We start from the raw sequence: 14710 nt of genomic DNA, 5'->3' as shown, positions 1-14710 counted from the left end.
TTATAAAATACTTATATGACAATCCAGGATGTTCTTTGGTCTATTTTCATTCACAAATTGTAATGAAATTTTAGAAGCGATGCTCTGGTTTTTCATGGTCATTTGTTCACAGCTGTTATTTTCTAGAAAAACGTTTGTTATTTTGCATTCCTACACCTCATGTGTTTGCTTGCTTTTCAAGATTATACCTGCCCTGAAGGTTTCATTTATAAGGCGTGTGAAACTTGGGAAAATGATCGGTGTAAGAATAAGTAAGTATTTCCACCTGTCACACACTGAGGGCATGATGTGATGAACAAAGATTAATTGTCATGACACTCAGGCATTGGATACATGTGTCGAGAATTGTGGTGCTGGAAAAGCACAGCAGGTCAGGCAGCATCCGAGGAGCAGGAAAATTAACGTTTCAGGCAAAAGCCTTTCATCAGGAATGAGGCTGGGAACCTCAGAGGTGGAGAGATAAATGGGAGGGGGCACGTGGCTGTGGGGAAGATATCTGAGAGTGCAATAGGTGGATGGAGGTCAGGATAAAGGGGATAGGTTGGAGGGGAGGGTGGAGCAGATAGGTGGGAAGGAAAATGGGTAGGTGGGACAGGTCATGAGAGATAGCAGGTTGGATCTGGGATAAGGTGGATGGAGGGGAAATGAGGAACCTGGTGAAATCCACATTGATGTATGGGGGTTGGAGGGTCGCAAAGCGGAAGATGAGGCGTTCGTCCTCCAGGCATTGAGTGATTAGGGAGTGACGATGGAGGAGGCCTAGGGCCTGCATATCCTGGGTTTCTTCCTCCAGGAATTGAGTGATTAGGGAGTGGTGATGGAGGAGGCCCAGGACCTGCAAGTCCTTGGTTTATTCCTCCAGGCATCAGGTGATTAGGGAGTGGCAATGGAGGAGGCTCAGGACCTGCATGTCCTTGAGGTGGGCCCCAAGGACATGCAGGTCCTGGACCTCCTCCATCTTCACTCCCTAACCAACTGATGCCTCAAGGAAGAAACCAAAGACATGCAGGTCCTGACCCTCCAACCCCAGGGCATCAAGGTGGATTTCACTAGTTTCCTCATTTCCCGTCACTCCACCTTATCCCAGTTCCAACCTTCCAGCTCAGCACCACCCTCGTGACCTGTCCTACCTGTCCATCTTCTTTCTCACCTATCCACTCCAGCCTCCTCTCCAACCTATCACCATTACCCCCATTATCCCCATCTCCATCCACCTATCACACCCTCAGCTACCTTCTCCTCAGGCCCCCCCCTCCCATTTATCTCTCCACTCCCAAGGGTCCCAGCTTCATTCCTGATGATGGGCTTATGCCTGAAACATTGTTTCTCCTGCTCCATGGATGCTGCCTGACCTGTTGTGCTTTTCCAACACCAAACTCTCGACTCTAATCTCCAGCATCTGCAGTCTTCACTTTCACCATTGGATGCATGACCAGAGTTTTCATCGCACTGTTGTAAGCTTTTAGAGCCCCATTCACCTGACAAAGGAGCAGCTCTGAAAGCTTGTGCTTCCAAATAAACCTGTTGGACTATCATCTGGTGTTGTGTGACTTCTGAACTTGAGGAAGGGAAGTCCAGGACCCAGCAACAGTGAAGAAGCAGCAATATACTTACAAATCAGGATGGTGTGTGTCTTGGAAAGAAACCTGCAAGTGGTAGTGTTGGTGAATTTCCATTGTGCATCTTGTAGATGGCACACACTGTTGCTACTGTGCACCAGCAAGGGGGTGGGGTGGGGGTGGGGTGGGGGGGGTGAATACTGAAGGTAGTGGACCGGCTAGCAAACATGCAGGCTGCCACGTCCTCAAAGGTGTAAAATACCTCCATGTTGTTTGAGCTGCACTCATCCATACAAGGGCAGAATATTCCATCCAATTCCTGATTTTTGACCAAGAAGTTATGTCCACAGGGCATGATATCCTTTGCCTCTGATCTGTTCTTGCTGCCAAAGTAGTTATATGTCTCATCAGTGAAGTTTCTGGCCAATGGTAAAATATATCAATGATGGATCTGGCGTGCAAATGTGTCTTCCCTAAAATATTTAATGCGAATTAAATTTAACAGACTATATAATTGATGCTCTGGCCAAAAAAGCTGCTCCCTTTGACACTTGCAGGCATTTTGCCCCAAGTGAGGGGAATCCATGTTTTCCCATATGGACACGGACATTATTATTTACGTGCTTTTGCATACCCAATAACAAACACTTGGGCAACTTGAGCTGCTCACTACATTTCTCCACAATACTTTCAGTGGTGAACTGGACCATCCTTGAATACAAATCACAAACAAATTACCAGTTGCTCACAACATAAGCAATGTTATTGAAGCTATGTGAACAGGATTCTGATATGTTGGCTTCATTGTTAAAAATAAACTTGATTTTCAGCATGCTGATCCCTGGCCAGAAATTATATCCTTTGTCAGAAAGCTGTTTTTGTCCAAAAGGAATGATATTTTCTGAAAACAAGACCACATGCGTTAGCTCATGTAAGTTGTCTTCGTTTATTTAGCCATGAACCTATTTGATAAATATGAATAGAAATTAAAGCAGCTCAGATTTCATCAGCAATTTAGTTAACCTGTTATTTGTGGAAAAAATGTACTGATAGTAAGTTTAACCTTCATTTTTATAGGTTGCATTGACAATTCAGGAAATCTCAGAGAAGTAAGTGTTTATTCACTGATACATTTTTATCAGGCCTATGTAGTTTGACAGATGATGCCAGGGGCTTAATAAATTTTAGACAATCACATCACAAACAAATCTCAAATCTATTTTATTGCATTGAATTTATAATCTGTCATCATCTGTTAAAAACCACTATGAGGATATGATTTATCAAATGGGCTGCAATCAAGTGGTTCTTCAGCAGTTTGCACGTTATAATATTTTGGTAAAACTGTCTATTTAATACACCAGGAACTACAACAGCATCTTAAACTTATTCTGTTGATCATCCACTTTTTGTAATTAAATTCCAATTAAGACCAAAGCTCCAGTTCCATGATCCTATAAGCACAAATAGACAAGTGGTAATTAAAACTCCAATGCAAGCTCTTAAACAGAAATCCATTCAGCACATCAAGATCAATCTACACCTAGACTATGTTCCATTGTGTTATGACACTTTCATGTCTGGCCTTTTACATAAAGCCTCAAGTTAGATGTCTAAAAAATAAAGGAAAGACTGTTCTAAATTTAACTGAACAAAATCTAACCATAATCAACTCGCCACATATATCTCACTAATAGGGAGCCTCCTGTGTTCTGTTGGTTAGATTAAAATCAGACACTGCCTCATTTCCTCTTTTTCCAAGCATCCTCCAAACTAGGTTTTCTCAACTTCATCAAAGTATGGTTATAAATTGGTTGAACATGATTTTACTTTCAAAACAAAAGGAAATTGACTCAGCCTGATTATTTAGGGCTAAAGGGATCAAAGATTATGGGGAAGAAATCATGATCATATTGAATAGCAGAGCAGGCTCAAAGGGCTGAATAGTCTAGTCCAGCTTCTATTTTCAATCTTTCTATATTTCTATGATTTCCTGCAATAACTTCTTTAGTAACAGCTTCCAAACATTTCCCAACAACAGATGTTAGATTAATTCACCCATAGTATTCTACTTCCTGACTCTGCCTCTTTTTGATTAAATAACTTTGGGCGGCACGGTGGCACAGTGGTTAGCACTGCTGCCTCACAGCGCCTGAGACCCGGGTTCAATTCCCGCCTCAGGCGACTGACTGTGTGGAGTTTGCATGTTCTCCCCGTGTCTGCGTGGGTTTCCTCCGGGTGCTCCGGTTTCCTCCCACAGTCCAAAAGATGTGCAGGGTCAGGTGAATTGGCCATGCTAAATTGCCCATAGTGTTAGGTAAGGGGTAAATGTAGGGGTATGGGTGGGTTTCGCTTCGGCGGGTCGGTGTGGACTTGTTGGGCCGAAGGGCCTGTTTCCACACTGTAATGTAATCTAATCTAAAAAACTTACATTTGCGACCTGATTGAATGGCACCTTACCTGAATGTCAGACATTTTGGAAAATTAAAACCAATGCACCAATTTTCTCAGCAACCACTTCATTTCCATCAGGACCTATACACTTATTTACTCATAGCTCCAACAATTTACTCAGTGCTACCTCTTTGATGATTCTGATTTTCCTGAGTTCATTCCTTCCATTGCTAGATTTAATGCTGCTTCTGGGAAGTGACTTATATCCTCAATAATGCAGACTGATAACAGCATACCTGTTTAAACCATCTGTCATCTCCTTATTTTCCATTACATATGTAGTCTCATTTCTGTCGGACCAATGCTCACTCTGTTAACTTTAAATAATTTAGAGAAACCTTTACTGTCTGCTTTCAAATTTGTTCAGCATTCTGTTGTACCATTTTTTTCTCTTTATTAATTTTTAGCCATTCCATTCTGTTTTACTATATTCTATATTCTATCCAATTTTCTGACCTGCCACCTGCTTTTTTGTACAAATTTCTACTTTTTCTTTACATGGATAAAGCCTCTGTCATCAACCACAGATGATGATTCCCACCCCTGAAATTTTTCTTACTCTTTGCAATGTACCTACTTTGTATGTTCTGAAATAGTCCCTGCAATGCATCTCTATTGATCCATCCTTTAACCCAGTTTGCAGTTTACTTTAGCCAGCTCTGCTTTCATAGCATGATAATTAGCCTTTATTTATCAAAAGCTTCAGAATGACTCCTGAATGTAAAATTCAGCCAAATTTTGATTGCTGCTACCTCTGACCACCGTCACTCTGAGATCAAAGTGTGCTGCATTATGTTGATTTGCTGTGCTTTGCAAAGTCAAAGCAGGCAATGAGCTGATGGGTTAGGTGCTGAGGAACTGGGGGAATGAGAGCTGAGGAGGATAAGGACATTGGGATGGAGGAAACTCTCCTGGTCCATGACCATGTTCAGCTGTGTCGGGCGCAAATGCCACATAGAACCTGATTAACACTCACTTCCAATAGGTGAGGTGTGGGGTTCCTCTGGGTGCTCCAGTTTCCTCCCACAATTAAAAAAAAAAGATGTGCAGATTAGGTGAATTGGCCATGCTAAATTTCCCATAGTGTTCAGGGATGTGTAGGTCAGGTGCATTAGTTAGGGATAAATGTAAAGTAATAGGGCTAAGGGTTTGGGTGGATTACTCTTCAGAGGACTTGTCAGGCCGAAGAGCCTATTTCCACACTTTAAGGATTGTACCATTGAGTCAGCTACCCAAAATAATTCATTCTGGGAAGATTTTTCTGGTTCTCCTTTTTCAAAATAATTGGACAGTCAGGAGGTGAAAGGAGCAACTTGCAAAGAAAGCGACTGCTGTTTCAGAAATTAACTGCATTCCTGTGATCCCTAACAAAAACTAAGATGGTTAATACATTTGTAGATGTCTTGTTGGTCACATTATTATTTGTGTGTTTCCTTCCTAGGAAGGAGAAACATGGTCTCATCCAACAAATTCATGCATTGTCTTCACATGCTCTAACTTTCAAGTTGTAATTACAGAGAGACCGTGCTCTTGTGAGGTTGGTATAGCTTTTTGCTTCTATCTACAGGTGTCTCAATCTTGTGGGACATTGCTAAACACAGAACACTGGTTCAACTAAGATATTTAAAATGGATTTATTGTAATGATCATTTTTGGATAAGTGCACATGCTATTTTAAAAGAATTTGAAGCAAAGGAAGATATCCTCATATATGGGTCATTTATATCATTTTTCATGTTGTTAAAAATATTTTGAAATTCATAAACCTTCATTCCTAATATATTGGATGTAAATCTCACCCAACGCAAGTGAAAGGAAAATCAACACTGCGCCAGAAAGGGAAAAATTAGGATTGCTGACCAGAACTGTTTGAAGGGATGGGTCAAGAACATTTTTCAGACGTTGGAAACATAGATGGAAAGGCAGAGAGCTGAGAGAAGGACCAGGTGGCTGATAGTTGCAGAGTCAAGGGAAGCAAGGTGATGAATGGAGTTAAAAATGATAAAGATCACAAATGTACAAAGTCAGCTGAGGGGTGAAAGAATTATTGTAGATCAGTGAGGAGATGGGTGATGGTGCTTACAACAGGATATGTTGGCAACCTTTCACTGTTTAGGGTTTAAAGAATATAAAGGCAGCCAGAGAGGGAAACAATGGAAGAAATTGAAGTTGATGAAGCACACAGTTGTTTCAGTAGCAGAAAGGATAATATTCTATTTCAAATATATATCAGTAAACAAAAACTATCAGTCATTATCTCTTGGCATTTAGATTTTGGCCTGTGATTTGATTGGTACAAAATTAGTTTTGCATGATTTATTATTCATTAAATGGGAAACAGGTAAAAGATGTATAATAAATATATGGAATTGCCTGTGTACTTTTTGTTATTATTATTAGAATAAAGAATGGAATTAATTTTTCTGCTCAGTTCATAATCGTGTAAAAGTGGGGGGAAGTATTAACACATTTTCCAGGAACTTGAAGCAAAACAGACTCCTATTTCAGCAGAAAATCAGATAACTGCAAATATTACAAACATTTCCAGGGTTTTGCATGATTGCTCTGTCTTTTTCATATTCAGATAATCTTCACAGCAGTAACTATATGACATTAATTTTGTTTGTTTAGAAAGCAAGTATCTGGGAGGAAGATTACTGCTCACATTGGTGTCGCAAAGAAACCCCTGGTAATCACCGACTTCTTTCCAGTAAAGCAAAGAACTGCAGAAATATGAAACAAATAAAAACAGAAATTGTTGGAGAAAACTTACAGGTCTGGCAACAGCTCTGGAGAAGAAACAGAGAGAATGTTTTGAATCCTTTGAGCAGTTCTGAAGGGTCACTGGTCTCAAAACATTAACTCTGTGTTTCTCTCGCCACAGATTAGATTAGATTACTTACAGTGTGGAAACAGGCCCTTCGGCCCAACAAGTCCACACCGACCCGCCGAAGCGATACCCACCCATACCCCTACATTTACCCCTTTACCTAACACTACAGGCAATTTAGCATGGCCAATTCACCTGACTTGCACATCTTTGGACTATGGGAGGAAACCGGAGCACCCAGAGGAAACTCACGCAGACACGGGGAGAACGTGCAAACTCCACACAGTCAGTCGCCTGAGGTGGGAATTGAACCCAGGTCTCTGGCGCTGCGAGGCAGCAGTGCTAACCACTGTGCCACCATGCCGCCCACAAATGCTGCCAGACCTGTCAGTTTTCTCCACCAATTTCTGTTTTTACTTGTTTCAGACTTTTTTTCTTTTCTTGGTTGCTTATTGAACATTCTTTGCCACTTTGTGTTTAAATCAATGTTCCAATAATGACTTTATAAGAAGGAAATTGGGCTCAGACTTTTGGTTTCACTTAGTGATTGACCAGAATGGTACAGACACACAGGGCAAAATTTAATGACCACTTAAGGATGATATCCTTTCACCTCTGGGATTCATCCAATGATGGGTAGCAGTGTTGTTACACAGGTAACCCAAAATACAAACCTGAGGATCCCAGCGGGAGGTTGGGGGCGGGGTGTGGGGATGGGGGTGCTGTCCTCATTCAGAGGCTCTTGTTGCCTATTCGAGGGATCTGGCGTCAGGAATGGGAGATGGGCGCAGCCACTCCCTTCCCTTTATGTCCAATTCCTACCTTTCATCCCCATGGACATCTCCCACCCCAAAATACATAGCCCCCCCCCTTCCCCCCCACCTCCCCCATCAGTGACCCCACCCTACCATTTCCATCCCACCTTCACTCTTCTTTGCTCTGGATCCCTCTTTGATGTTGGGCCTCGTTGATGCATTTCCAGTAGATACCACTGCTGCCAAAGGCATTGATGGCAATGGAGAGCTGCCAGTGTCTGGTTAACCACCAACACTCAGAGTGGGTTCCATTCCCACCTTCAGCTCCTCAATCCCAGCAATTTCTGGGCACTGAGAGGGGATATCTCCAGTGTGAAAGCCAAACTCTGCTAACAGCTAATCCCTTACTGGAGGGTAATGGAGTGCCATCAGTAACCATGTTATAGTAGCCATTCTGCAAGTTAATGGTTACCCTGATCAGATGATTTTTCATAGTAAATCATACAGATTCATCAAAAGGCCTAAAGCATTTGGTCCTGGAAAATGCCCAGGTTACCTTGGAAGGGTAAGGTATCTTGAAAAGTTTGAGCAACAGGTAAATTCAACTGTTTAACTTTGCTATTCTGAGGTAGCAACAAGAATGGAATTCACCAGTAATAGGCTGCTGCCATCAACTCAAGAAGACATTCTGCCTACCACACAAGTGGGTGACGTGGTATATCAATTTCAGTACTCATGTGATGGCTAGGGATGGAGGTTCTAAAGATTGATGGATTGTAACAATGCTGTATCCCTTTGAGAGTTTGTGATAAGCAAAGGTACTGACCATACCCTACCTGGCCATGCCTTCAGAACTTGGAATAGTGTCCAACATTAGACGTGAATTTGCAATGGAACAACATTTGCTAAACAACCCTAAGTCTATAAAGGATTATGCTGATAACTCATTTCGGATTGCCAGTCAGCTTGCTGTGTGGTGCACCTGCATAGAAGCTACATACATCAATACTAAGTGGCCTGTTCTTTCCATACAGACAGAATATATATAGAGACTGAATGTATTGCAACTGCACACAACAGTCAATAGCCATCTCTGGTTTATTTCTTAGAGCAATGACTTGACCAATCAGAATCCTGCCTGACTTAAAATGTAAACAAAACTTGGCAGTTTATTATCAGTCATCTCTAACTGGTACATTCTCCATGTCAATGACCAATCAAAAGTGAATTACTAACAAATCAGCCATGTCCTCACATTCAGGATAAATGTCATTTCTACTTTTCTCGTAAATTATCTTGATGAGCACAAGACAAAAAGAATCAGGAAAATCTTTTTTCAGCAAACTCAAATTCTGTATTATCATATAATAATAAGTAGAGATATGTCTACTCAATGACCTAACAGTATGACGCCTGAATCATCTAACTTCTAACTAACTCTCTTAGAAAATTCTAAATGGTTTTTTTCAAGGTTCAACAATAGTAGAAATTTCATTTATATTCCTCTGAGTTTTAGTTTTAATTTTGCTGTTACCATTCTTTTTTCATAGACTATTGTAAAGTGTCATTTATTTCCAAAAACATCACACCTGAAAATTCAAGCTGTTCAGCAGAAGTTACGATGACAAAATGTGAAGGAAACTGTCCTGGACGTTTTGAGTAAGTGCTTTCATGTAATATTTTTCATATAATTAAGATCCATAGAATATTATGGGTCTAATAAATAATGCAGACAAATACAATAATAATCAAGATTAAGGATTTACCAGGATTCACAAAGCAAAGATTGATGTAAACGAAAAGGACCATTCACCATTTTTTGAATTTGGCTTCTAGTTGTTGCATCTCTCCTATATCCCAGCTTATAACACACATTTCAGCAACTGTTCCATCCTGAGGTCTGTTCTAGTTATGGCCATTACAGCCATTAATATTTACAAACTTAGTCAGTTATGTCAATGCATCTTCTTGATCCAACTCCCTCAATCCAATGAAGTATTCCACAGCCCTGCTCAGAACTCTTTTTCTGATGCTGAAGAGCCCAATTATCAAGTTATCCTCTAAATGTTTTCTCTTAAATAACTGGTGTTTCCCTCGTCTTCAGCCTACATGCCTTCTTCTGCTTTAACAACTAGAACTGCATCAGTCCTCCAGTTTGTATATGACTGGCACTCTATATAAACCTTCAGAAATAACAGATTCCTGAAGAAGGGCTTATGCCCGAAACGTCGATTCTCCTGTTCCTTGGATGCTGCCTGACCTGCTGCACTTTCCCAGCAACACGTTTTGAGTTCAGAAATAACATCTCAACATTTGAATACAACTAATGTAGCGATGTAATCCTGTGTAGTGTGCCCTTTGTTCACAACACTGTTTTAATGCCATTGCCTGAGCTTCATATTCCATGTCCTTATTATCATAAGATGACTTATTTACACCACCTTATCAATGCTTGCCTCAGTCGCTACCTCAGATCCAACTCCTCACCCACTGCAACAGAAATCTTATCCACTATTTTGTTGCTTCTAGGCACAATTATTCTAGTATTCTCTATATCTTCTATTATCTGTCATCTGTTAATGCTAATCTATATGAAAATAACATTAAAATGTCCTGAGGAAGAAAGTTAACATTATATAATGTGGTTCTGCGCCCTCTTCAATTTTGGTCTACAAGTTCAGTCAGGCAAAGTAAAGCCCTCCAACGCATTGCAGGTTATTAATTTACTAAATTATTGTCATAAAATGTTCACTTTAATTTCATTTCTGATGACAATTGCATTTAGTTTTCCCAGTTATCCCAAGAGACTAACTGGATCTTGAGGTACATTCAAATATAGGAATGATATTTACCTGTTTCTGGGTTTCTGGAATCTTCTCTGTGTTCAAAATAAAGCTTGAAATGATGTGGGATTGGAGACAACAGTGCACCTCAAAATTGACCTATACTGTACACAAACTAGAATCCAACACCAAAAAGTGCTATATTTAATGAAAGTGGTTGTCAAAATGTCACACAGATATATGCTGGATTCTGCCATCAATGATAACATGCCTGTCTTACTGAAGACCACTAGGAAAGCTGCCCATAAAGACCTAATATTTTCTGCAGTGCAGACCTCTCCTTTCAGAAGCCAAGTTGAGGGGCTCACTAGATAGCCAGCAACAGCAATGTCATCCTACAGGACAGACAGACAATCACATTAAAATATTCTCTCACCAAACAAAGCAAGAGCAAAAAATAATTGAAACCTTTCACTTTTACCATTTTTTATTAGATTGGGACATACAGATGGGATTAAGGAAGAAGATTAAAATATATAAATAAAACAGAGAATTACAGATGCTGGAGATCTGAAACAAAAACAGAAATTGCTGGAGAAATTCAGCAGGGCTGGCAGCATCTATGGGAAGAAAGCAGAGTTAACATTTCGAGTCCAGTGACTCTTCATCAGATCTGTTAGCAGCTATAAATAAAGTGGCATTTATGCTGAAGCTTAAGTTGGGAGGAGAGTGGAAGGTTGAAACTTTATTGCTGGAACAGCACAGCAGGTCAGGCAGCATCCAGGGAACAGGAGATTCGACGTTTCGGGCACAGGCCCTTCTTCAGGAATGACTGAATGACTGAATTCAGCAATAAAGTTTCAACTTTGATCTCCAGCATCTGCAGACCTCACTTTCTCCTAGGAGAGTGGAAGGAGAGAAGTGAGCGGATAGATGGAGATGGAGCCCTGGGAAAGAGATATATGAAAGGGGTAGTAAACAAGGAGGTTATTGATAGTGGAATAGGACAGCAGGAAAGCTGAATAAGGGGTAATAAGAGCAAAGAGTAGGAGAAAATGGGTGAGCTGTAATGAATGCACTCCATACAATGTGATAACAGGCCTAGGAGATTGAGAGAATGGGTAATTATGCTAAAAGCAACTCAGGTCATACCTGCACCGGGTGTGAAGTGGGTAATAAACATGGAAGGATGGAATGAGGTTCAAAATTTGATGTTGAGTCCTATATGATATATAAATACATTACATTTTATTGTTTCAAAACATGCATAGTTTCTAATCATAATGTATGTTCAATAAACATTAAAATATCTTTCCAGAGTCAGTGAAGCTCTTTGGTAGCAATTATGAACATTGCACACTTTTGCAAACCCAGTTACACATTATTCAACAAGATGTAGGTGTTTCAAATATTTTTACAGCACAGCAAAGGGCTTAAAAGTGAAAACTCTCGACAGTTCATGAATTCTAATCGATTACATTCAGGGGAAACCTCAACAGTGTAACCTCTGTTTAAGCCTCAAATCATTGAGGGCAACATCTCTCTGTGTGCATGTGCACACAGAAGCTGCTGATGGTTGTGAAGGAGAAAAGCGAGTGAATGCTAACAGTTTCGCTGTTATTACTGTCGCAAATTGCAAGATGTGGTTTCATTCACTACGAATCACGTTGTCAATATGCATTGCTGATATATCACATAATGCATTCAATTCTTTGATTCCTATGTTAATTAACATACGCACATGTAGTCCCTATTGAGTTGAAGCATTTGGACTGACTTTTATTTTTACTGCTGGCTTCTTATTTTCCAGATTTGACACTGTTACAAACACCATGATAAATGAGTGCAGCTGCTGCCAGCCTACAAATATTCAAAATATGACAGTGAACCTTGATTGTGAAGATGGAGACAGCATCCCATATACTTATGCTTATTTTACGGCATGCAAATGCATTGGCAAGACTTGTAATAACCCATTCTCTGTCTAATTATTTTTGTTGTTGGGTGCAGCCTTAAGAGTGCAGTTCCATTGTTTTCATTTGGATAGATACCAACACCTTTTAATATACATGGCTGGTTTGTGCTTTGGTAGAACAGACACTTTCTGCTTACAGTGCAGTCGCATAGTTCAGATGGAACATTGATTATACCAATGTAGCTGCATTTTAAAAGTCTATTGCTCTTCAAAGCTAAAATTAAATCAACTTTCCGTTCTCATCATAATGATTTTCTCTGTGTACCATTTGTCAGGAAGAAACGCCCTGGTAGAAATGTTACAGAACTGCTTTTTATTAAGCTATTGTGGGATTTTGCAATATTTCTATCATACGTTATAAACCAGCCAGCTTTTGAGAAATTAAAATCAAGAATTGCAAACAATTACTTCATCTATGAAGTCAGTTATTTCAAAATGTGATTCATTTTTAAAAACATATCGGGCATAATTTCTCTGAAGCCCACCTTTGGTAGAACGTAGATTGCATTTTCCAACCATAGAAAGCATTACAAGATTAAAAATGCTAAGCAAACTTCCATATCACCACAGATCATTCAGCCCATCAAGAATGCACCAACTCTTCAAAGAGCATCCCACCCAGACAGATCCCCCTATCCCTATAACCCCACATCCAACATTGCCAACCCACCTGCCCTTCATATCCCTGGATACTATGGGCATTTTAGCATGGCCAATCCATCTAATCTGCACATCTCGGACTATCGGAGGAAACTGGAGCACCCCGAGGAAACCCATGCAGACACGGGAAAAAGTGCATACACCTCACAGTTACTCAAGGGTGGAATCGAACCCATCCCTGGCGCTGTGAGACATTAGTGCTAGCCACTGTGTTGCCCCAGATGGGTGAACTAATTTTTCACTGCATACAAGTTTGAATTTTGTGATAAACACTTGACTGATAAAACTCTGGTGGCATGATGCAAATGTTATTCTATTGTCTGTGGTTAATAATGACATTGTGTAGTATTTCAGGGGAACAAATCAGTGAAAAAAATGGTTTAGTAATGTTGTACTGCCTTTAAGCAAACTTAGAATTTGCATGTCGATCAAACAATATAGGAAAAGGTCTGATTCATTTTCTCAAGTAAGGTGACAACAAATATTAAACTTTTAACTCCATCACAACCATATTATACCTGGGATTTTATAACTATAAAGGAGGTGGCGCCCAAAGCAGCCCCAAGTCTTAAAGCTGGCATAAAAATTCTGAAGTGTAGTTCTCATTTTTTATGCAAGAGATATATGGCTGACAAAGATAATGCACATCTATTATTCCAACAAGTTGCCTGTGATTCTACAGTGAACTAGTTGTGACAGGCCATTTTAGATTTAATAATGAGCAATGAGTCAAATTTAATTAATTCCTTAACTGTATGTGAAAGACTAGCATTCATATAATACCTTCCATGGCTCCAGGCCAAACCAAAATGTTCTGGCAGATCTTGAAAGCATTTTTGAAGTATAGTCATTGTTATAGCAGGAAACATAACAACTGCAAGCTTTCTGGATGAAGCAATTAGATAATAACCAAATAATTTGTTTCAAAGTCATGTTAGCTCGAGGACAAATATTTGTCAGGCCATAGGGAGAACTCCCCTGCATTTCTTAGGCAATTGCTATGGAATCTTTACATGCATTTTAGAGGGCTGAGAGGATGGATACTTGGGTTGAATATCTCACATGAAAGGCAACAGGCTCCTTGCCTACACCCCAACTCCCTAGACCCATCACATATCACAGAGCAGTACTGTCTCATCATCACCTTAAAGGTCAGCCTAGATTTTATGGAGTAGCAAATGTGCTCCACTGAGCTACAGCTGAAACACATAATAGTGTCTTCATAATCCTAATTATTTTAGGATTGTTTCTTTAAATCTTGCTTACACAGCCAAACAATGAGTTCCTCAATTAATACATCTTTTGGAATCATGTATAGTTAATAATTTTATTCTCTCTGTGGGAATTAATGCCATTGGAGCAAGTGACTTGCACATTTTAACACTGCAATAATAAAAGTTAAAACTTAACTTCTGATAGATACTGATATTTATCATTTTTAAACATAAACTTTGCATTTTATTTGATTAAACAATGACCATACAAAGTGGTAGATAGGGCATTTTAAGAATTCTATTGTAGCTGATTTCTGAAAGAGTATGGACACTAGATGAATTAATGAATTTCACACATTTTTTCTTCAATTGCTACAATCATTGCTGTTAGATATGATTTGGAAATGCCAGTGTTGGACTGGGGTGCACAAAGTTAAAAATCACACAACACCAGGTTAAAGTCCAACAGGTTTAATTGGA

The 14710-nt window shown here is 39.8% G+C and overlaps 1 protein-coding gene across 1 annotated transcript in view; it reads left to right on the top strand.

Annotated features, from left to right (window-relative positions):
• The window catches only part of LOC122561445 (uncharacterized), a 94512-nt gene extending 80075 nt beyond the window's left edge, over positions 1-14437 (top strand). Inside the window, exons 35-41 of the mRNA XM_043713188.2 lie at positions 182-251; positions 2390-2490; positions 2637-2668; positions 5455-5550; positions 6645-6702; positions 9149-9257; positions 12192-14437. Of these exons, the coding sequence (XP_043569123.2) occupies positions 182-251; positions 2390-2490; positions 2637-2668; positions 5455-5550; positions 6645-6702; positions 9149-9257; positions 12192-12369 (644 nt within the window). The 3' untranslated portion in view covers positions 12370-14437. The remainder of the gene's footprint in view (positions 1-181; positions 252-2389; positions 2491-2636; positions 2669-5454; positions 5551-6644; positions 6703-9148; positions 9258-12191) is intronic.
• The last annotated feature ends 273 nt before the right edge of the window (positions 14438-14710 follow it).

The sequence above is a fragment of the Chiloscyllium plagiosum genome, unplaced genomic scaffold (assembly GCF_037043375.1).
Source record: "Chiloscyllium plagiosum isolate Xiang-an unplaced genomic scaffold, Cpla_swu_hap1 HiC_scaffold_23, whole genome shotgun sequence".
Taxonomy (NCBI): Eukaryota; Metazoa; Chordata; class Chondrichthyes; order Orectolobiformes; family Hemiscylliidae; genus Chiloscyllium; species Chiloscyllium plagiosum.
Note: the sequence above shows the minus strand (reverse complement) of the source record. Positions and strands in the feature narration are given on the sequence as shown.